Consider the following 23,070-nt stretch of genomic DNA (forward strand, 5'->3'; position numbering starts at 1 on the left):
AACCGTGCTAGCGGGCTTGTGTACCGAAGAACCCTTTGAGCGCTCTCCTCCTCCTCCTCCTCCTCCTCCACTCCGCAGCAGCTGACGACTCACCTGCAGAAACATTCCGAGTGCCTGGTGGAGCTGGAGCGAACCTGTCGGTGAGTCACATTGAACCGCTTTTGACATTTGACGACCCTCTTTTCCTAAAAGGACCCGACGGTCGCAATCTTGGGTGCGTCTTTCGAGACTCATTCGGAAGATATTCTTGGCCCTGGTGAAAATTGGCGGAAGCGTCGGGCTTACGGCGGGCGGAAACGGAATCGGACGTCGTGCTTAAAGCCCCGCCTCCGTTGGCGTGTCTCAGGTGCAGTCGCCAGGCGGAGGCTCTGTGCGCCGAACTGGAGCAGCAGAGGGTCTGCTACCTCCCCCTCAACGTCTTCCTCCTGCGGCCCGTGCACCGCCTGCTGCACTACAAACTCATCCTGGAGAGGCTCTGCAAGCACTACCCACCCACCCACGAAGATTTCAGGGACTGCAGAGGTAACGAGTCCCGCTCGGATGTCTCTTCATCATTGCCGTGACATGCTGAAAAAGTAGATGACTGAGGATTTGGATTTCTCAACCAGTTCGGCAAAGCCCCCCCCCCCCCCCCCAAATCTTTCCCTCTTCTTCGTTTGCGCGCCGTTTTGCGGTTGGATGCGCTCCGCTCAAACGCAGATGATGCGCGTTTTCCAGTACGGCATCTGGAAATGCAGAGCCCATTCCGTCGACCCCGGTTTGGGGTCAGCTCTCGGGTCGTCGTTTGACACGGGCTTGAGCCAATTGTTACGCGCGCGCTTCTTATCCGCCCGGCGACAGCGGCCCTGGCGGACGTCAGCGAGATGGCGCTGCAGCTGCAAGGCTCCATGATGAAGATGGAGAACTTTCAAACGCTTCTTGAGCTCAACAAAGATCTGACCGGCACGGACAATCTGGCCATCCCCGGCAGGGTAAGGCGCCCGGCCGCCACGAGTCCGACTTCCGCCGTTCAACCGTCTGCCCTTTTTTATTTTTATTTTTTTTTTTGTCGGACTGACAGGAGTTCATCAGACTGGGCTGCCTCAGTAAGCTGTCGGGGAAAGGCCTCCAGCAGCGAATGTTCTTCCTGGTATGCCCTCCGAGATGCGAGCAAAGCGAGCATCCCGGTGCCACGTGACTCATTTCCTTCTGCCTTGTTCCCCTTCCAGTTCAGCGATTCCTTGGTGTACACCAGTCGGGGCACGACTCCATCCAACCAATTCAAAGTCCACGGGCAGCTCCCCCTCTTTGGCATGACGGTATTAGCAAAGCAAGATTGTCGCCGCCGACCTTGATTTTGAAGATCTGGGCTTACCCGCTTTGATTTTGGGCCCCACCCTGCCTGTCCAAATCCCGGCGGGGGTGGGGGGTGGGGGGGGGATCTCTCTGTTGCATTCAAAATGATCCAACACGTTGCTGGAAGATGGCTTCTCCGTGTTTGTGCCGCATGTTTAGATTACAGAGAGCGAAGAGGAGTGGGGCGTCCCTCATTCGTTTACACTCTTTGGACAACAGCAGTCGGTGGTGGTGGCGGCCAGGTACTCGGCAACACACTTTTTTTTTTTTTTACAGCTACCAAGCTTCCTAGACTTTCCTGACACAACTCGTATTTCAAGTTCCCTGATTAAAAAAAAAAAAAAAACGAAAAAAAGAAAGATTGACCTCATGACAAGAGTTGACGTAAGACCCCGCCCATTGCTCCTCCTCCTCCTCCTCAGCTGCGCAGCCGAGATGGAGCGCTGGGTGGAGGACATCAGGATGGCCATTGACCTGGCCGAGCAGAGCGACGGCCCCCGCGCGGATCTCCTCTCCACCAGCCCCTCGGATAATAGTAAGGACGCATTCTAAGACTTGACTTTGGTACCGTGGAACTTTGCGGGAGCCAATCAGAAGCTCAGCTTTCGGTGCCACTTGAAAAACTAAACGATCCGCGTCATTCTCTTTGATCATTGTTAAAACTGCTTTCTGCCCTAATAGAAAGGCCACGTGCCCCGGCTGTTCTTTTTTTTTGGGGGGGGGGGGTTGCCTCTGCTGTGCAAGCAAAACTTTTGACTCTCAAGCAAGCTTCAGACTTTCTTCCGCGCGATGGCTGCATCCAAATATGGAGCCGCAATGCCATTCATCCACAACAGCGGAGGTCACAAACTCAAGTTACGTGGGGGGGGGGGGGGGGGGGGGGGATGACGTTCAGGTGTTGGGCCAGTGTAATCCAGTCAAAAGTTTCCGAGCGACCGTGAGAGGACCGCCGGTGTCCGGAAGAGCCCCCCTCCCGCCATCTTTCTCGCTTAGGGTTGGCGGGTTTTCACCAGGTACTGATGGCACTCGCCTATGTCACCTCTCCAGAGCTGCCGGAAGAAGGCGGGGCCGAGCGCGAGTCTGAGGAGGAGCTGCGTGGATCGCGCTCGTCGCTGGAGCGCCAAGCCCAACGCGCCAACACCACCGTGCACGTGTGCTGGCATCGCAACACCAGCGTGTCCATGGTGGACTTCAGTATCGCTGTGGAGGTACGTCGCCAAATCATTTGAAATGACTTCTGCCGTGACTCGTGTGATTTCAAAAGACGGCGAAGCCATTTTACGGTCGGGAACGGCCACGGCACTGAAACTCATTTTCACTGGCGACTATTTTCCTTCCCTCCTTTAACCTCTCGCGGGAAAGCCAAAAATGTTTCAAAATACACCAAAAAGAGTGAACAGTATAAGCCAATGACTCGTCGGTTTTTGAGGACTGGCAAAAAGAGATGTGACCCGGCGTTGGGGGGGGGGGGGGGGGGCTGGGCCCCCGTCACGTTCATTTTAGCTTAGAATCGTCAGTTGCAGCTTTGTTTTTTCATTCATTCATTCATCTTCCGAGCCGCTTGATCCTCACTAGGGTCGCGGGGGGTGCTGGAGCCTATCCCAGCTGTCTCCGGGCAGTAGGCGGGGGACACCCTGAATCGGTTGCCAGCCAATCGCAGGGCACACAGAGACGAACAACCATTCGCACTCACACTCATACCTAGGGACAATTTAGAGTGTTCAATCAGCCTGCCACGCATGTTTTTGGAATGTGGGAGGAAACCGGAGCACCCGGAGAAAACCCACGCAGGCCCGGGGAGAACATTCAAACTCCACACAGGGAGGCCGGAGCTGGAATCGAACCCGGCACCTCTGCACTGTGAAGCCGACGTGCTAACCACTGGACTACCGGGCCGCCCAAAGTTAGAAATAGAAATAGAAAATAAAGAAGTTGGCAGAATGTCTTTTGTATAATGTAATAATAATTGTATAATTGTAATAATGTAACATTCTCCTCCACCATGACACTCAGCACCGGTTCTCCTCAAGGATGTGTACTGAGCCCCCTGTTGTTCACGCTCGACACATTTGACTGCTCTCCGACTCTGATTAGCGGTCCAGTTTGCGGAAAGTTTTTAACATGATAACAATCAAACCATTCTAGGAAATATTCATTTACTCGAGCCACAAGCAATTCACTCTGAGCATGGAATTGGCCAGAATCGGACGGAGTAAGAATCGCTTCTCGTAGATTTGAGTCTTTCCGACTCCAGGCGTCTCCAGAATCTTTCGTACTTCGTTACCCGCTTCGTTTAGTCAGACACATATCACTTTGCCTTCCGTGGTCATTATTTTCTCCCTCTTTCTTCATCTTCCCCTCCCCTCCCTGTGCTCTGCAACTTGAAGTAACTGCGCCACCTGGTGTTTAAATACCTGTCATTACAAGTCCAAACGAAATGAATGCAATCAAACCTTAATTGTGCACCAATCTTTGGCGGTCGGATTAAAAAGACCAACGGGCCAGATCCGGCCCGCGGGCCGTAGTTTGACCACCCATGCGCTAAGTCATTGTTAGCGTCGACGGCGTCATCAATGAATGTGGTACCTATGCACTGTGAAGCCGACGTGCTAACCACTGGACTACCGGGCCGCCCTTTGTTTTTTTTTTTTTTTGTTTTTTTTTGAACACTTATTATGCAATCGTGCACTAGCCAAAGAAACCAAAGATCAGAACCTGTTTTTGTTGCAAACGGCAATTTGGCAGGCTGTACGCAGACTGTTGACGTGGTTCTGCAGTCCCGAACGCAATGCACCGTTTCAAAAAAAATAAAATAAACAGCTTGTGGCAGGTGAACGGCGTACAGGGCGAGGTTAATTCGAACAGTATCTTGAAAAAAAAAACTTTGAGATGTCAGTGAAGGGATGCCAGAATCGGAGCGATGCGCTCCCTCGTCACAATTTGACAACGGCAGCCATTTTGCCGCTCCGATGGAAAATCGGCGGTCCGCTTTGAGACCGAACAGCATCACTCCCGTTTTATTTTCACTGAAATGCCATCGAGTTACGTTTTTATCCGAATCTCGGACTCGCTGACCGGGCGACTTTGGTTCCAAGTGACCGCGAGGCATCGCCACATTGGAGAAGCGTTTGTGCCGATGAAAACGTTTGGAATGACAGATTCATGTCGTTGAACGTGTTTAAAAAAAAAAGTGTTTTGTCATGCATGAAAGGAAAAGCATCCCCCCCCCCCCCCCCCTCTTTTCTGGTCATCCTCTTCCAGAACCAGCTCTCCGGGAACCTGCTGAGAAAGTTCAAGAACAGCAACGGGTGGCAGAAGCTCTGGGTGGTCTTCACCAACTTCAGCCTCTTTTTCTACAAGTCCCACCAGGTTTGAGAAATGACACGAGTTAAGGTGACACTTTTGGGAGGGGGGGGGCTGGATGTGACTTTCACTTTGTATTCATGGGACTTTATTTCATTTGAGACAGTACGCATGAATCAAGGCGAGAACAAAGAGTAGAAATGCGTTTTCATCCGTCGTCCCGAAGCAGGTTTCCAAAATGGTGCACGTCAAACTTAAACGCGGCGACGACAGAAATAAGAAGCTAATCGGGAAGACGTCATATAAGAGAGAGCAGGAAAGCACTTGCGATACTATATATAATTTATAATAAAGTAACGGACAAAAAAAAATGCCATTGAGGAGGCGTCAGGACGGCGAGTGACACAAGTGAAGATCGACAGGGCAAGGCGGTCCGAGTTGACTTAAGCCAGGGGTGTCCAAACTTTTTGCCAAGGGGGCCAGATTTTATGTGGTAAAATGTTCGGGGGGCCGACCTTGGCTGACATTCTTTACATTGAACAACAATATTGTTCAACAAATTTTAGTAAGCCAGTCTGTTTCACATTTCCATTTTTATTTTAATTTCAACAATCTTAAGAATTTCTTTTGGTTCATTTGAAACAGGAATTTGAAATATGACATAACAGTCAATATAAACACGGAGTGATGTCTTGTTAACTCGTGAGTGATGCCCTCTAGTGTCTAAATGCTATTACTCATTTAGTGAATGCTATTACTCATTTAGCCACTAGAGGGAAGCAGTACTCTATGAAACATCACTCACCAGTCGACGAGACCTCAGTCAATGCAAAACGTGTTCCATTGCGCCCAACCTGCTGGCCAGACGCCACTGATTTTATGACGGGGGCCGAGGGCCGGATGAAATTCGACCGCGGGCCGGATTTGGCCCGCGGGCCGGACTTTGGACATTCCTGACTTAAGCCAAAGGTTAGCGGGGGCTCCCCTTGACGTTAGCCGCAGTCACCCGCCACACGTTGACGTATAACGTCGGCGGCACGCGAGTTGACGGCGGCGCTCTCCCGACAGGACGACTACCCCCTGGCCAGCCTTCCTCTGCTGGGCTACTCCGTCAGCGTCCCGTCCGAGTCGGAGAACATCCACAAGGACTACGTCTTCAAACTGCACTTCAAGTCCCACGTCTACTACTTCAGAGCGGAGAGCGAGTACGCCTTTGAACGGTGAGCGCCGCCTTACCGAGAGACGCCTTCGGGTCCGCTCGGCGGCTGATCGTTTGGGGGGGGAATCGGCTGCAAGGGAGTGAAGCAGTCGATTGTGATCGGCCGGTTGGGCAGCGATGACATTTTTTTTGGGGGGGGGGCTCGAATGCCCCCAAAATATTTGAAGGAGATGGACGTTCGAGTGGATTTGAGGTGCCTCCGCAATGGCCAAATCCGCCTCATCCCGTTTTCTTGTACTTTTCACCAGGTGGATGGAGGTGATCCGCAGCGCCACATGCTCGGCCAATCGCTCGCTGCCAAGCATCAGAAAAGAACTTTATTGATTTTAACACCCCCCCCCCCCCCACCCCAGCACCACCACCACCACCAGGTGAAATTCTGGATTCTCAGCTAGCTTTCTCGCCAGAAAGACTTTAAATACACACCAAAGCATGCCGCTTTGCACTCGTGAATATCCACAAAAAGTCTTTTCACCTCACACACACACGGGAGGTTCCTCACCACCAGCATTCACTTTGTGCACAGCTTGTGAGTATTCCTAATGTTTTCCTACTCCTCTACCGCAATCGGTTGGCATTGCGCCGGTTCGAAATCATTCGACGAACACGAAGCTGATCGTTCGGATCAACGGGTCCGCTTTGCGTGACAATCGGTCGACACGAAAAGAACGGCTCATTTCGCAGCCACTTTTTTGGATATTGCTTTGATACGCCGCCGAGCGAGCCGCTCCGCCCGATTCATCCCATGCATTACTTTGCCCACCCGCGTTTGTGTGGGTGAACGAAATGAAAAACTCTCGCAAGAATTCCCTTTCTTTTTTCTTACCAAGCCAGACATTTTTCGATTCCTAATAAAAGCCTACAATTTGTATTCAAGAGGAAAGTTGCGTTTTGTGTGCATGAAGGCGTTGAATTTTGGAGCTCTCAGAGCACCTTTCCCCCAAATCAATCAGAGGGGCGGGGGGGAACGCCGTCGCCGCGCACAAACCCGCGGCCGCCGTTACTTCCTGACGTACTCCAGGCCGTGATCGCCGCGACAGTCGTAGTTGTCGCGGTGGGGCAGCGAGGGCCAGTCCGGCCGGTACGTGCCGGTGCTGTACCCAAAGGCCTCGACGACGCCCCCCGCCGCCGTCTTCTGCTCGTCGTCGGCCCGCCCCAGCCACTCCTTCACCGTCAGCGTCAGCGTCGTTCGCTGGTACAGGGCGGGCGTATCTTCAAAGACATCCATGAAACTGAGCAAGCGCTCATCCACTCGATAGAGCTCGCCGTGAACCCTGCGACCCCGACCCGGGAGGTTGAGGAGGAAAGGGACGTTTCTCTCGCCGGCGATCACCAGCGGGAACGTCTCCGTCGTCACGGCGGTGGCCAGCAACTGCGCGGCGCCGAGGCTCCGGTCCAACATGAGGGCGTGGTTCGGCTGCCCCCGCTTCAGAGTGCCGTAGACGAAGAGCAGAGTCATCCTTCGACCGAGGCCGTTTCTGAAATGGAAGAAAAACACACGCCACACAGGCACGAAAATTCATTCATGATTACTGGGGGGGGGGGATCCTATTTTGGATGACTATTTCAAGCAGACGTGGCAAAAACTCAGGCTGGAAGTACAGATACTCGTTTAAAAAATGTAGCAGTAATTCATGTATAGTACTGCACCGATTCCGCTGCAACACTGAAGTACATTTCAGGATGTCTTTTTTTAACTGCCAAGGTGAGGTGAAATGAGAAACTTTCCTTACCTGCACAGATTCAACAAAAAAACTTGAGTGGGGAGGGGGGTAGTTTTGCCACCGTCAGACATGTTGGCCATAAATCATTGTTGTCAATGACAAAGCTGTTACACCTTTGACCCCAAGTGAAAATGTCCAAATGAGGCCAAAAGTCGGAAGATTTTTCAGGACAGTTTCAAACTTGACAGGTCGGAATCCTCCCCCCCCCCTGGACATTTTCACACTCTCACTTTTGTTGCCAGCGGCTTTGAAAGGAAATGGCGGTGTGGCCTCGTACAAGCCGCACGCCGATGATGACGCCGGCGGTCACAAACGCGGTAGACGCCGCGGACCACTTGAGCAGCCGGCGGGCCGTTCCAAAAGTAGTGGTGGGGCAATGCGATTTTTTTCGGGAAGGTCTGATCAAAGTTCATTTGAAAATTGGAAGGGATACAAATGAATCTCATCAATTATTAATCAGGAGTTGGCCGTCACGAACAGATCTTTTTACAATTCAGAATTCTTTCAATTATTCCACGGATCACTCAAAAATTTAACCCCCCCCCCCTCACCCCCCAGCCCTAACAATCGCATAAACGGCAACATATGATTGAATGCCATTTGAGCACATTTGTCATTTCCGGAGCGTGTATGAAACCGGCGGCGCTTCGCACTCACCGGTAACCAGGAAGTAGCTGTCAGCTTCAGAAAGGTCGGCGAGCCCTGCTTGACGTCGTCCCAAAACGTGATTTCTGCAGTTCTGTCCCATGCAAAGAGATAATCAATTCCTTGTTTGCAGGAGCCTGGATGTTGTCGTGTTATCAAGTCAGGCACACATGAGTCCAGCTGTCGTGTTAACGTGGGTAACTATTGAGCTTTTCCGAAACGTGTATCCTCTCTCTAATCACTCTCTCGTCTCCCGCTCTCGGCGCACACTCATTACGTAGTCGCCCCGCGACTCTATCGTCATGCTGTACACAATTACACCACAGATATATTGCTGAATTGTGTTGCTTAAATCTGTTGTTTGGTTATTCTTGATCTTATTGAAAATCACCCAGCCCTCGAATGTATTTGTTGGCGTCAAGTACTGCCCGCGTTATCCCTGTCGAGTAGAACGTTAAACGGGGCTTTATACGCACCTGACTTGATGGCGACACCGAAAGGTACTTTTCCCGACATGAATGATCAGCTCCGACCATTTGCGTTTGGGCGCAACTAACGCAGGTGTAACAGAGTGTGCAGTTCTCTATTGGACAAGGTTGAGCGAGGTCGCGGCCAATTAGAGATTCTACCCCAATAGAAATATAAGGCCGCCTTGAGGGCTAAATCGTACATCGACTTCGCCGCCATATTGCATGTGGCAAATTGGAGCGACCGAGGATGTCGCGTTTGTGGTGTACAAAACTTCTGCACTCCAAAGTCAGATCTCCTGGGATGAAGACTGAAAAAATGACTTTGGTCGAACATCATCGTGCCAAAACAATTTGCTGACTTTGTGGGGAGGCGAACGTCCACGTGGAAAAGCACAAGCGAGCTACGACGACACGGATTTTGAAATTGTAAATCCTGCAAGGTTTGCGTCCATCTTCCCCTCAGATTCCCAAAGGTTGAAGAGCCATGTGCATGATCCGTGCACAGAAGGAAAGCATGTCCATCGAGGTACGGGTGGAATGGCCGGAGATTAAGTACTAATGCCTACTCACGTTCTCGTAGGGCGACGCGGTAGTACGATTGGTTACGGGTGACAGTTCGCCATCTGTGAAGAAATCTTGGGAGGCGAGGCTCTTTGGTGCCGGCGCTGGGTAGTGGTGTGGGATGTGCCCCCGGTTTTCCACATTGTTTGCATCCCTCCGTTTAGCGTCGGCTGCTCTTCCGTTCCACACGCTTGGAGTTGTCATCACCATCCGCAATCCCACTTGCGACACCGGTGTAACGTTTGTGTTTAAAGGGCGACACAGTTGCCGACGCTCCTCGGTTGCTTTATTCCCGCAGACGGTAACGAAACGTACATTCATTCAGGAGCTGCTATCAGCCACAGCTGACGTACGCCCAGTCACCCGACACATTGACTCCTGCTTAAGACATTAAACAACCTTCAGGCTAATCGCACACCTACTCTGTCATCTGCAATATTCCTTCGATCGATTTATTCTCTATTCATTTGCTCTTCCGCCCCAAAGGCTTCACACACGCACTTGTGACAAAGAAAATAAAGCGCAACTTTGGACCTCCTCCAACTATTTACAAGCGAGCTCGGAAGCGCGCAGGTTCACCATCGCTGCAATAAGATCGGTTCCAAAATCCATCCGCGAATCGGCGTTCGGAAATCGCTCTGCCTTCCGGGGGCACTCGAATGGCAGAGGCGCTCAACCGGCGCGACGTTTTTTGACGTGCAAACCTTATTATCCGCCCTGACGAGCTGACGTCGGCGCGCGCCGAATCGCATATCGAGCGCCCCGGCTGACCACGCCGTAGCCAATGAGCGGCCGGCGATGCGTGCGGTGTTGTGTGGCTGCTGGCTGGGCAGCTACGAGCGAGCCTAAGCAGCTAGTATGGCGGAGGAGGGCAGTTTTCTCGAGTTGGAGGGGCTGGAGAAACAATTACAATCACTCATAAGATGTTATTTCAGTGACGGCTTAAGGGGCGACGTCAAAACGTTCTGTTCGGACTACTGTAAGGTAGGTAGCCGCGGCCCGCGTTGTTGACATATTTATTGTCGAAGGTATTAGCACGGATGTTAGCTGACTCCCCTCCCCCAGAAGGGAGAATTGCTCGCTTTAGCCGCTATGATTGGGAACATTCGCAAGGAGGAACGAGTCGGTGGCATTCCAAACACAGGCATGCTTTTGTGACGAATGTTCGAGTCACAGCAATGAAAAGCTGAGGAAGAGACGCCGATTCAAGTGGTCCCGGCGCTGTCCTGTTTTGGACGGCTAGCCTGCTAATGTGGAACGTCTGAGCAAGCGAGCAAGAATTGACCAACAAACTTCGTCAAATGTTTGGTGGGCTCGGCAATTGGCAGCACTTTGCAATTGGCCTCGGATGTCCTGCACCCCCCCCCCCCCCCCAGACCCAAGTTCCAAATGCTAGATGTCGTCACATTTTGAAACTGTTATCATTGCGACAAATCTCGTCACCTGCTCAGACACTTTGATTTCGGTTCAGGGGACAAACCTTGAATTGATTCTCGGTGTAATAAATGACATGAAATGAACGCAATTGACTCAATCGGGACCATAACCTGGTGTTTTCCAACGTTTATGGAGCCACCGCACGTCAGAAACATCAAATGTAATCGTCAGGGAAGGGGTGGGGGGGCTGTCATTATTTGGTCGCCCGAAACTGGTCCAAAAACTCCATATGATTAAAAATAGAAAGAAAATATGAAGCGTTGTTCTCAGTACTGTGAGTGCCATGTCTATTTCTTTTCTGTACTGAGATACAAAAGTGGGTTCTTTTTGATTTGACAAAGTGTTCCTGAGAAAATGGACAGAACGTTCCTGGGGGGTTGGCGGGGTGATGATATGATGATGGCGTCTCTGGATTATACCACTGCCTGCTACCATGTCAAAAAGTATCGAGTGATTTATTTCCTTCAGATTTGTTTTAATCCCTGTCAGAGCATTGAGAACCAATTCTCGTGGCGGCCTGGCCACAGACGGACGGCAGAGTCAAACAAGGCAAAATAAAAGCAAATACAAGTCAAAGCGTCCGTCCAGGACGGATGAACGGGCGGATTCCGCCCGTTACCTTGGTTTGGTATCAGCGGACTACGCGAATGACGTTTGTTTTCTCTCGGTACGTCCACGCAGCTGGTGGAAGAATACGCGTCTCGCTGGCGCTCGCCGCTCCCTCGGCTCAGGATCCTGGAGGCGGCCTTGTCCCACTTCACGCAGGCCTCCTCCTCGTTCACGTCCAACTGCGATCACGTGCGTCGCACGCTCAGCAGTTTGGCCTTGTAAGTATGGGCGCCCTCAAACCGGGGTGCCGTTCTCTGCGTCGAAATTCTTGGTTGACCTTTTCTTTGACCCGTGTCTGTTTTTTTTTTTTTTGTCTTTTGTCTTCATACAGGAGTGTTTTTGAGTTGCTGCTTTTCTTTGATGAGCGAGATTTCCACAAAGAGCCATTGAAACACTTTCAACTAAAATTCCAGGTGAGAATAGTCTGGACCGTATGCAGACTGAATGTAGGCGTGTCGGTTTGGCTTCTATTTTGAATGGCAACTTCACGTCACCTCTGTTGTCATCACACTGGAGATTAACAGATAAAACATTAACTAACCTCTTGTCTTTTTTTTTCTTTTTTTTAGGAATGTTATTCTGCCCTTTTAAGGCATCAGAATGTTCACTTAGTTCAGGTTGAGCCTTTGCTTGGTGCGGGGGGCCCTTGGGCCAATACAACCTTAAAGGAAATCCTCAGTGAATCCAATGTACCTCAGAATGAAGGTCAGTGATACTTGCTGCCCAGTAATTTTTTTTTTACTGTCTTACATTTACTTTGTGACATTTTGCTCACTCTCAATACCACTGATGTCCAAATAAAAAGAGCCCGTTAAAAGCAGCAATACAGTCAATGAGCTCCATGACCTAAATATAATGGCAGCAATGTGTGTGCATATAAGTGAGCAACCTCGTTTTTGCTTTTTGCTCTTTCTCAGTGGACAGGTTCCTCAGCTCCGAGTCGCCGGTGTTCTTGGAGCTGCGGGTGCGCTACCTGATCTCCCGCCAGCGCGTCGGCGAGGCTCTAGCCCTGGCAAAGTGTTGCATTCGGCATCCGTCGGCAGGGAAACACTTGTTCTTCCTCCAGGTCTACCTCACGTGGCTTTACAAGACGCAATGCAATCGGCTGCTTCAAGAAGTAGGTGGAAAAGGGGGCGGGGCACTTGGCCATGAACTCATTTAATGCCGCAAACGTAAAAAATGTGCTTGCAAAAACCTGCCAAAACGTATACATACACGTTTGGTGTTTTTTTTCTTTTTAAATTGAAAAAAAAACCGTTTTAATAATTATTATTATTATAAAGGACTTTGCGCACCGCCAGGTCAGTATCAAGGCTGCGGGAATGGTTTCAGTATGAGAAACTACCACTAGATGGCAGGAGTGGCTTTGATCAGATGTCTGTCCACACGCAATTTGAGCAGGTAAGGGTGTGGAATGGCGACCCTTACGTCACAAGGTGGTGCTGGGAAATACCGGCAGCTCGTTGTACAGCAGAGCTTTTTCAAATCCCAAACAGATGACCAAGTCCCATCGTCATCCTTGACCAGGGGTGTCCAAACTTTTTGCCAAGGGGGCCAGATTTTATGTGGTAAAATGTCGGGGGGCCGACCTTGGCTGACATTCTTTACATTGAACAAGAATATTGTTCAACAAATTTTAGTAAGCCAGTCTGTTTCACATTTCCATTTTTATTTTAATTTCAACAATCTTAAGAATTTCTTTTGGTTCATTTGAAACAGGTATATCACATGCAACTGCTTATTCACTCCTGAGTGCAAATTGATTGATTTGAAACATAAAATGTATCACCATGACTTTTCAATAGTCACAAAACCTTTGACTCGAAAAACGGGGAAATGAACAAGCAATACACATCCACAACTGCAAGGATCATTTGAAATATGACATATCAGTCAATATAAACACGGAGTGATGTCTTGTTAACTCGTGAGTGATGCCCTCTAGTGTCTAAATGCTATTACTCATTTAGTGAATGCTATTACTCATTTAGCCACTAGAGGGAAGCAGTACTCACTCACCAGTCTACGAGACCTCAGTCAATGCAACACGTGTTCCATTGCGCCCAACCTGCGGGCCAGACGGCACTGACTTTATGACGGGGGCCGAGGGCCGGATGAAATTCGACCGCGGGCCGGATTTGGCCCGCGGGCCGGACTTTGGACATGCCTGTCCTTGACCAACACGTGCCCACACAAAGTTTGCCCGTGGGTCACGCATCGGTGCAGTGTTGATCTTGCGATAAACTGGACTTTTTATTCCCGATAAAAAAAAAAGAGGGCAGAAGCTTTCTCCTTCCAAAGCTTGAGAACTCCATTTTGTGCACGCCTTGAAAATGAGTCAAAATGGCCGACTTTGAGGAGTACGGCTGGCATCAAATGAGTTAAGAGCTGTGTTTCGCTGCTGCCGTTTAGGTGCACTTGGATTATTTTGCCCCCCACCCCACCCCACCCCACCCCAACCTGAAATGTTTCCTTCAGGTTGCTGATCTCAGCGGCAAAGAGGCGGTGCACATCATCTGCAGTTTAGAGAACGAGGAAACAAACGAACTGCTGCTAGCCCTCTGTCAGGTGTTCCTCTCCCAACAGCTCTGCAGGGGCGACATGTACTATTTGTGGTGGGTAAAGCTCACTCGAAGTCTTCCCGGTTGTCATAATGTTGTCTTGACGCCCGCCTGCGCCTGTGCCAGGGAGCTTGTTTTTATCTGGAGCAAACTTCATCATCGGCAGAATACTTCCAAAGAAGCCTTTCTCGAGGAAAGCCGTCGCCTCGCGCTGTCCGCCGCCAACGTCAACGCGGTCTTCCCGTTTGTCCGCGTCGTCACCCAAGAGGTGGGCCATCGCCCGGAGCAAAGTGATGATTACCCGAATGGCAAGTCAAGCGCCTGATCATCGGACGGCCCTTTTGTGTTTCCGTCTCGCTAGTTGGGCGAAGGCGGAGTCCAGTTCTGCGTGGAGCTTTGCGCCGACGCCTTGAAATCTCGCCTCCCTTGCGACGCCGCCACCAAGTCGCTGATCTATAAAACCATCGCCGGCCTGCTGCCCAACGATCTGGAAGTGTGTCGGGCGTGCGCGCTGCTGGTCTTCTTCTCGGAACGCAGCGTGGCAGCCTACAAGATGGTGTCTATGCTGTACATGCTTCCGGACCAGGACTACCACGTCGAGCACAGCCCCATCAGAAATCAAATTCGATTTGAAACGCTGCAGGTAAAGCGCTCTCTTCCAAATGCACGAGTTATTCCGGCCCTGACCCGTTAGCTGCGCCATTCAGTCCAAATATGGACGTTTTTAATCACCCGGTAGTATTTTTTCCCTTACGAATGGCAATTTTCCAATGGACTTTTTTTTCCCTTCATACAATCGCTTTTTTAATTTTATTTATTTTTATTTTTTTTTACATGTGTTTGGCACCGTTTTCACGCCGGTTCTTGATGCAACCCGCGCATGGCAGTGGCCAATAGCGAAAAAAGCTCTCGCCGACGGCCAGACCCCGAATGACACCGTGTCCCCCGATGTCCGAAATCTAGGATGCTAGCATGACCGGCAACTCGCCCGCGTGCATCGTTTTTCCCGCGCGCGATCATTCCGCCGCAGCTCGGAATTGTCTGTCGCGTCGTGGTGCAACGGGCTTCCGCAGTTCCAAATGTGGCCACTGGGGGGGCGATGCCAGCGCCGTCGTTTTGGATGATTTTTGCCGAAGGGCGATAACTTTAATCGGCAGGCCAGTTCATTGGGCAGTCGCTCGTATTTCAATCTGAGCAACACACTTATCTGACGATTGATTTATTCCCCCCCCCCTCCCCCCGCAGATCTTGAAGAAGGACCTATACTTTGACCCGGAGTTTTGGAACCTCCTTGCTTTGCGGACCAGTTGTTTGGAACTGATGAGCGAGAAAGTGGTCGACGAGGAACTGATGGAGGAGAGCTGGCTCCCCAACGATCGTACCAAAGAGTCATTTGCGTGTAGCGCGTCAACGGGAAGGAGTGATAACGCAACGGCCAAAAATGAGGGCGGGCCGAAAGAAATGAGCTGCGGGGAGGCGGCCAAAAAACTCAAGCTGGGCCAAGGCAAAGCGGGACTGAATAACGGCGGCGGCGCCGTGAAAAAAAAGGCCGAGCAGCGCTCGCGCTATCCCAAGGGAGCGTCGTCGCAACCTTTGCGGCGTTCCTTTTGGCAGCTGGACAGGATACACGACGCGGGCGCCGGCCAGCTGAGACGAGCCACCCGACTGTCTGAAAAAACCAACCCTCCCAAACGAAGGATTCAAAAGCCCAAATGGCTACTGGAAGATTCCGGGAGCGCGCAAGAGCCCAAGCTGCGCAAACACGCTTTGAGACATCGAAGGGCCCATCGCTCGTCCGCCCTCAAGAGGGCGGAAAACGGCCAGGCCAAAAACGCCGCGCGGCCCAAAATGGCGGCGGGATCGCCGGCGCTCCCCGCGGAAGCGCCTCCCCCTCCCGCTCCCGCGCCGCAAATCGTTTTGGAGCTGTCGCTCCCGGACAACGAGCTGATGGGAACCTTCCCCGAAGATTGCAACCGAGCCAAGGGTTGCCCGCCGCTGCTTTTCTACAAGCCCACCCTCAAGCTCCCCGACCCCTCCCGCCCCGCCAGGGCGCCGCACGGAAAGGAGGTGGTCCTTCGGGCGAGGGACGCCGGCATGCTGACGCAGCTCTTGCACTGCTACGCCCGCAGGCCCAAAGGCAAGGGCCACGCCTCAAAGAGTCACGGCTCCGTGTCCACCATCACGCGCTCCTCGGCGCACGGGAGTCCTCCCAAAGAGCCGCGGGGGGCGGGGCTTTGCGAGAAAACCCACGCGGACGAGCGTGCGGGAGCGCCCAGCCCACTTTTGCCGTCTTCAGAAAAGTCTGAGCTTCAAAAGGGGCTCTCTCCCGAAAAAGTAGCGGTGCCGAACGGAACGGAAACTCGCATTTCGGCTCCAAGCGCAAACGAAGCCCCGAGCGCCGTTGAAGCCCGACAACTTGACGACGGGATGACGGCGGCGGAGAAAGTCACGCCGCGGCCCAGCGCGGCTTCCGCCGAGGCCGCTCGGACCTTCGATACGCGGAGCGAACAAACGGAAGACGGCGACGGCGCCTCGCCGCCGCTCGCCGCTACACCGAGCGGCCAAAGCCCCGATTCGCCGCCTCTCCGGGACGGCCGAGCCCCCGTCGACATCGACGGAGAAGAAAATCCAAAAGCGCTCGGCTGTCGTTGTGAAATGGACAAAACGTGTGTCGACGGGGCCAACACACGCTGCCAACATTCTCACCGCGCGGACGACCTTTCGACCTTAGTCACGGAAATGCTGGCCCGCTTTCCTCCCGTTGAAGAACTCCCCGGAGACGCAGAGACGCGCAAACGAGCGCCTGACGCCGAGTCCCAGGAAGCGGCGCTCCCAAACCAAAGCGGCGTCGCAAACGCCTCCGGCCGCACGCCGCCGCCGCCGCCCTGGATCGCCGCTGGCGTGCAAGGAAACGATGGGGAAAGGTCAACCGAGGACGACGACTTTGAGGACGACGAAACGATGGAAACGGAGGAGTCCAAGTTGGAGTACCGCTGTACTTTTTGCCAGAGAGACTTTAAGGGCAGGCGCGTGGTGGCGCACGCCATGTTCCATTTCCGCAAGGACGAGTGCATGTTTTGCGGCGGCGCCTTCAAAGACGACCTTCTGGCCATGATGCACCTGTCCGATCATATCGAGAAGCTCAAAAGGAGCAAGGAGGCGGCCGCCAACAAAGCCCAAGCCGGCCCCCCGCCCGACACCAAAGATTTCTCGGACCTCCCCCGCAGGCCGTCGGCCCGTCGCGTTAGCAAGAAGCCGAGGAAGCCCGCCGGCCGCGATGGCTCCGCCCGCCTCCCGGAGGCGCCCCCGCTCTCGGAAACGAGACATTTGCGATCAAACGACAAATCTCCCCAGCGCAAGCTCAACGGATTGCTGGGCAAAAAGACCCCGTTTGAGTCCCAAGCCGAAGACCGGCGGACGCCTCGGGGGAGTCACGCCGCGGCCAAATCTCGGGAGTCCTGCGCGGCGCCCATCCAGAGGAGGAAATGCGCGGAAAGTTTTCAGGACGACGTCATTCGGGAGGAAAGGGCGGAGCCCGCGGCCAAAGTGGACTGTCCGTCCGACGGCTGCGCCTGGTCCACGGACCTCTCCAAGAACCGCGTGGCTCTCCTCTACCACGCTCTGGAGTGTCACCACGGCGACGTGCGGCCTTTGGAACTCTCCTTAAAAGTGGCCAAGAACAGATGCAGCATTTGCATGAGGGTCTTGTGGAGTTTGGAACACTTTCAGCATCACGTGGAGCGACACCGGCTCAGCCCTCGCCACCCCTGCCTCCACCTGGGTTGCGCCGCCCGATTCAAGACGGCCAACCAAATGCGACGACACGCCCGCAAACACAGCCCGCTGCAGGCGGCGTGCTGCTCGCCCGGCTGCCCCCGACTCTTCATTTGCCTCTGGGCGCTCAACCTCCACGAAAGGGAGCACTACGCCGGCAAGACGTTCAAAAGCGGCCGCTCGCGGACGGACGGCGCAGACCGCCGCGTGCGGCCGCGCTCCCCGACCTCCGCCGCCCGTCGGACTCGTCGTGGGGGGCGTTGGTCGCGCGACGCAGCAGGAATCGTCCGCGCGCCTCCCCCCGCCATTAAAAGGTCTGCGGCGAAAGAGGAGCTGAAAACCAGGAGCGAGTCCGAGCACGCCAACGTTCTGAAGAATCTCTCCAACGCGGACTCGGCCGCGCAGAGCGCCAAGCGCACTTTGAAGCTGAGGCTCAGAAAAGGCCCCACGTCGCACGCTCACCCGGGGCCGCCCAAAAGTCCGCTTTTAGCCGTCGTCGGACGCCGGAGCAAATCGCGGCATCGGTTGAAGCAAAAGATGGCCGCCGTCGACCAAGCCCAAACGTTCCCGAGAAGGAGAGGCCGTCCGCGAAAGTCCAGAAAAGCCGCGCGCGACGAAAACGCCACCGAGGACCCCGGCGCTCAAAGTCTAAAGAGCGAGTCCCCGCACGGTCCTCGGACGGCGGCGGCGCCAACGGCCGCGAACACGTCAGAAATGAAAGAAGAAGAGCACCGGCAAGTCGAGGATCCTGGCAGGGCCACGGAAATCCTCCGCCGCGACTCCAAGTCCGAAACCACTCTCAGCGGGAACGCCGTCCGACCCAAGGCGCCTTCGGACAGAGGCTCCGCCCTAACTGCGGCGTCTCGGAATTCGCTGGTCCGCGCGCTTAAATTGAGAGTTCTTAATTTGAGGAAGCGCCGCGCTTCCAAAGACGCCGAGTCTTTGGAAGCAAAGAGTCGAAGAAAAAGCCCCCGCGAAAAAGGCGAGGGGTGGCTCGACGTGGGCCACCAAAAGCCAGCAAGGAGTCTGTCGCCCTCTAGTGGCCCCGCCGAGCAACTTCCCGCCCCCGATGCGGTGCGCTTGAAGAACGCACTCCCCAAAAAGAAGAAATCGGAGAAAACGCTTCCGAGGACGTCGGAGGAGCGACACGCAAACGTGACGGCGAACGGCTGCGCTTCCGCCGCCTTCGACGTGAAGAGAAAGTCGGCGAAAAAGCCTCGGCGCCTGATGAGTCGGGTCTGTTCCGCCGGGGAAAAAGCTTGCGAGGCCACGAGCGGCGCTTCCGCTTCCCACGCGTCCGGTTGGAAGAGGAAGTTTGAGGAAGAACCTTCAGACCCGTCGAGTCACGTGGACGCCACCGCCGCAGACAATTTCAAGAGAAGGTCGAAGGAAGAGCCGTCGGATGCCGCCGGCGACGCTTCTGCTTCCGCCGCGGGAGAACCTTCGGACGCCGCGAGAAACGGCTCCGGTTGCCCCGCCGCCGTTTGGGCGAGCGAGTCACGGGAAGAACTTTCAAACGCGACCAGCGACGGCTTCGGTTGCGCCGCCGCCGCCGCCGTCTGGAAGCCCGAGGACGATACGGCGAGAGATGACTCCGGTAGCGCCCCGTCTACTTTGAAGAGCAAGTCCGGGGAAGAAAGCGGCTCCGCTTCCACCACGTCAAACTTGAAAAGGCAGTCCAAGAAAGAAGCGTCAAACGCGACGCGCGCCGGGAGTCCGGCCTCGTCGCTCGTTCGGGCGGCAACTCCTTCAAAGGATGCGCGGCGGCGGAAAAACAAAGCCGCCAGGGCCGTTAAAGACGGTGACATAAAGAGGAGTGAGAAAAAAAAGCATTCGGACAAAAGTAGCGCTCCCCGGCGGAAAACGCAAGCTTCGGAGGGCGGCCCAGTGACGAGCGGACTAGCGGGCGACCGCGTCGGCGCGCCGGCGGACGGCGATGAAACGCCCGAGCGCGCCAAAGACGGGCTCGGTCACTCGCCGAAGCCGCCGGCGGCCAAAGAGTCGGACGTGTCCACGCTGTGCATGGACACGCTGGCCGAGTACGGCAAAAAGCACATGCGCGCGCCTCCCACCGCCTACCTCGACGAGAAGTTCACCGCCATGCGCAAGAAGAGAAAGGAGGCGGAGTCTGACGCCGGCGCCTCCTTGGACGAGGATCTGAGCGGCGGCGGCACCCTGCGGAGACTTCGCTGCGCCAAGTGTTTGGCCGCCTTCAACGGCGCTCAAGAGCTGCACAGTCACCTGCGCCTGCGCCGCTGCTCCGGCCTCTTTGGCTTTGACTCGGACGACGACGGTGAGTCCCAGACCCGTCGTTTCCCCATGTCCTCGGTTGTCCGCTCGAAAAACCGCCGATGGCAAAAACCTGTTTGGGGTTTCGCCTCTTGCTGTGGCCCAAACTTTCATTTGCACATTTGCGTTCCCCAAAAAAATGAATCCGGCGGTAAGCAAAATAGTTGTAAGGAGAAGGGGGTCGAAGCGGGCTTGCGGTAGCTAGCGTGCCAATTCTAGACCAAGTCTGAAAAGACGTCTAAAAACGTCTTTGGGAGTGAAGGAGTTCAAGCGAAAAGGCACCTGCTCCATTCTCACGTCTCCGCCCACATCAGTCTGCCAGTCTTATTTTAACCGAGCTTTTGCGGGTACATTTCAGCGCCAGTCCGACTGTCGTCGGTTAGCCCCCCCCCCCCCCCCCCCACACAGACCAAGAATCCCGAGAACTGTGCGAACTTGAGCCAGCAACTCCGAGTTGAGGCTCATTTCTGATGACACGGGCAGTCCTAAGAAAGCAAAAGCTGCACCGCCCCTCTTGTCCACCGGGTGGCACTAGCTAGAAAAGAGCTTATGACACAAAGTCCCCGGGTACGTTCCCGGAAGTTCCACGCTAAAGTCCCAAGACATCCATTGAACTGTAAAAGTGTCGGCGCCAGATTCAAGTGGCTAGCCCGAACCGGAATCCAGTCCCACGTTACGGCCAAAAGTTGAATCCGTTTCAAGTAGCTCTCAACCCCGCTGGTGTTGAATTCGGCGCCGCAAACCCAACGCGCGCGTGACGGCGTTGAATAGAAATCATTGCGTCGAGATTTCACAGAAACCGCAAGCGTGATGGTTCGTACGCAAAAGAAAAAAAAGTACGTCAAATCTGAGATGTGGAGTGATGTCATCTGGTTCCGCCTCCTGAGCCAATCGCAACGAGTCCAAAACTGACCATATCCTGTAGCATCCGCTTTCCGCTTTTACTCTGGGGGGGGTCAAATTGAATGTTTTTAATGTTGCCAAAGCAAGCATTCCACGAGTGTTTCTCTTGAGCATCGGGCTCGCTCGCTCACTTCCTGCTCGCGCTGGCCCCCCGCGCCGACAAACTCGCCCAGTCACAAATCACGGGCGGACGGACGCCTCAAGGGTCTCGCCGAAACTCTCGCAACAAGCCGTGGGACACGAGTGCGGCTTTTCCGCAATAGATTCTGCCATCCTCTTGTGAAAAAATGTGAGTGAGCGACCGGTTAGCGCTAACGCGCGCCTCTCTGTGCCGAGGTCGTGGCTTGACCTCCTGCGGGGCTCCCCCCCGACCCCTCCCATTCCTCAAAACGTTTTTCTATAGCATCGTTCGACACGCCGGTCAGTAGCGTTTGCGTTGTGGTTTTGTTGAAACGACACAGACGAGTTTTGGTCCCGCTTCCGTCGGCTTTGAGCGCCCGCAACGACGTAGCACTCGTCTCTCCGCAAACTAAGCCGGAGTGGCTTTTCTCCCTTTGTCTTGCAGTGAATAGTTGAAGGAGCCCACTTGAATCCGAGTGATCGCACCTCGCGGATTCGGAACGGACTTGCCCCCGCAGGACCCGCGCGGGACTGCGCCCGGGGCGGATCGAGGGTCCGCCGGAGCGCTTCAGGACCTCATCTGAGTCTCCACATCGGGTGCCCGGAGCAAAGGCGACGGTCATCGTTTGTGAATACGGGAGTGAAAGTCCCGCGATGCCCCCCAACCCCCCCCCTGGCAGATTTTGGCCAAGAGTTTGTACTCAAGTGCCTGCCCCCGGATCCACACTTTGCTGTTTGGTGTCCGCACCCAAGGAAACGCCGTCACCCTCGGGAAGCCATAAACGAAAAACTAAAGACGCAGCCTCGTCACCGCGCCGGACGAGGTCAATTCTCGGCTCTTCACGTTGGGACCATGCGACCCTTGTCGGCGGGCGGGGCGCTTTTGCTGCCGCCCGTAGTTGCCACGGTCTTTCTTAACCCTCGCTTCCATCGGTTCGCTTCTTGTTAGCTTCACTGCGCGGGTTCTTTAGGAAAGACGGCGCGGTTGTCACTGAATCGCTCGGCCGTGGTTGCCTTTCGGGCTCCCTTCGGCCCACCAGGGCGACGTCGCCCGGGCTGAAGGGAGCTCCAAAGCCGCCTTTTAACTCTTTGCGGGAAGCTGCGACAACTTCTATTTATTGAAATTGTTTTTTTTAAATCTCGTCAATATTAGCGTTTCCATTGCTAATGTCAGGGTTTGCTGGAGCGCGCTTTCTATTTTTTTTGGGGGGGGGAAATAAAACTTATTTCATGTTAATGATTCTGTTTGACTCGTGTGCAATGTTTTCAGCAAATTGCTCGTAGCTTTTTTGTTGTTTTTTTTCCAATTGTTCTCTTCAAGAACAGTGAAAGGTTGGAAGGCGTCGGCACCATCTACAGGTCGCTGTGTGTCATCAAGAATTTTTTGTTTTGATGAGAACAACGGCCCTACGTTTTTCAGTGGATTGTTTAATTGGGGGGGGGGGGAGTGGGGGAGCGAACTGGAGAAAGTAACACGAAACACTTGAGACTCACCGTCTTGTTTTTATTTTGTTGTCTCAAGAGACAAAGCGGCGTTCGGGAATTACAAGGCGGAGTGTCTGTGCCCTCCGGCAGGAACGCAAATGTTCAGTTGGATAAGATTGCATGTCGGCGTCATGTTGGTGCGGCTGCGACGTCTCTGCAAGGCCGAACGCTTCCACCTCGCGGCCCGACGCCAAATGGCCTTGAGCTTCTTTCACCTCGAGTCTGCCGCGTCATTCTCTCCTTCCGCTTTCCATTTCCATTTCGGCGCCTTTGCTCCAGCATGTCGCAGCAGGTAGCCAAGGCGGCCCGGAAGTCGACGGCTCCCATCTGGCCTCCTGGACCTTGTTGCCGGCAGTGATGTGTTCCTCGAGCCGGTCCTTGGCCTCGAGGACCGAAGTGCGGTCCTTGCTCCTCGGACACAACGAGGGATCAGAGCCTCTAATCTTTTGGCCACGGGTATAAAGTGGGCCAGAGGACCGCAAAAATCATCAAGAAATCAAACAAAATCCATCCAGGGAAACTCAAGTTGATGACTTTATCTGGCGCTTTAAAAGGGGCGGGGCTGCCACTGACTGTCAGTACAACGTGTAAAGAGCGGCATCAGAGTTCGTTTCAATCGGGCCGCAGGATCATTT

General features: G+C 53.9%; 3 protein-coding genes and 1 long non-coding RNA gene across 4 annotated transcripts in view; 2 read left to right on the forward strand and 2 right to left on the reverse strand.

Moving 5' to 3' along the window:
• Positions 1-6,268, forward strand: part of LOC127595863 (FERM, ARHGEF and pleckstrin domain-containing protein 1-like) — a 30,280-nt gene extending 24,012 nt beyond the window's left edge. The window contains exons 18-28 of the mRNA XM_052057780.1: positions 79-140; positions 347-522; positions 841-971; positions 1,061-1,129; positions 1,209-1,298; positions 1,495-1,577; positions 1,758-1,870; positions 2,383-2,543; positions 4,597-4,704; positions 5,707-5,858; positions 6,106-6,268. Coding sequence (XP_051913740.1) covers positions 79-140; positions 347-522; positions 841-971; positions 1,061-1,129; positions 1,209-1,298; positions 1,495-1,577; positions 1,758-1,870; positions 2,383-2,543; positions 4,597-4,704; positions 5,707-5,858; positions 6,106-6,181 — 1,221 coding nt within the window. The 3' untranslated portion in view covers positions 6,182-6,268. The remainder of the gene's footprint in view (positions 1-78; positions 141-346; positions 523-840; positions 972-1,060; positions 1,130-1,208; positions 1,299-1,494; positions 1,578-1,757; positions 1,871-2,382; positions 2,544-4,596; positions 4,705-5,706; positions 5,859-6,105) is intronic.
• Positions 4,770-13,506, reverse strand: LOC127595883 (uncharacterized). The gene is made up of 2 exons (XR_007961344.1): positions 13,336-13,506; positions 4,770-5,456 (listed from the first exon to the last, which is right to left on the reverse strand). It is a non-coding gene; the product is annotated as an uncharacterized LOC127595883 (long non-coding RNA).
• On the reverse strand, positions 5,704-8,867 carry LOC127595881 (gamma-glutamylaminecyclotransferase-like). Its single transcript, XM_052057812.1, has 3 exons — positions 8,703-8,867; positions 8,239-8,320; positions 5,704-7,335 (listed from the first exon to the last, which is right to left on the reverse strand). The coding sequence occupies exon 3, from the start codon at positions 7,314-7,316 to the stop codon at positions 6,858-6,860; it is 459 nt and encodes a 152-aa protein (XP_051913772.1). The 5' UTR covers positions 7,317-7,335; positions 8,239-8,320; positions 8,703-8,867; the 3' UTR covers positions 5,704-6,857.
• On the forward strand, positions 10,036-22,190 carry LOC127595860 (uncharacterized). Its single transcript, XM_052057776.1, has 10 exons — positions 10,036-10,241; positions 11,376-11,521; positions 11,635-11,716; positions 11,873-12,008; positions 12,221-12,420; positions 13,782-13,918; positions 13,991-14,132; positions 14,226-14,507; positions 15,110-19,931; positions 21,396-22,190. Exons 1-10 carry the CDS (start codon positions 10,116-10,118, stop codon positions 21,404-21,406), a joined length of 6,084 nt encoding a protein of 2,027 aa, XP_051913736.1. The 5' UTR covers positions 10,036-10,115; the 3' UTR covers positions 21,407-22,190.
• Positions 22,191-23,070: the final 880 nt, after the last annotated feature.

This window comes from Hippocampus zosterae, chromosome 2, assembly GCF_025434085.1.
Source record: "Hippocampus zosterae strain Florida chromosome 2, ASM2543408v3, whole genome shotgun sequence".
Classification (NCBI taxonomy): Eukaryota; Metazoa; Chordata; class Actinopteri; order Syngnathiformes; family Syngnathidae; genus Hippocampus; species Hippocampus zosterae.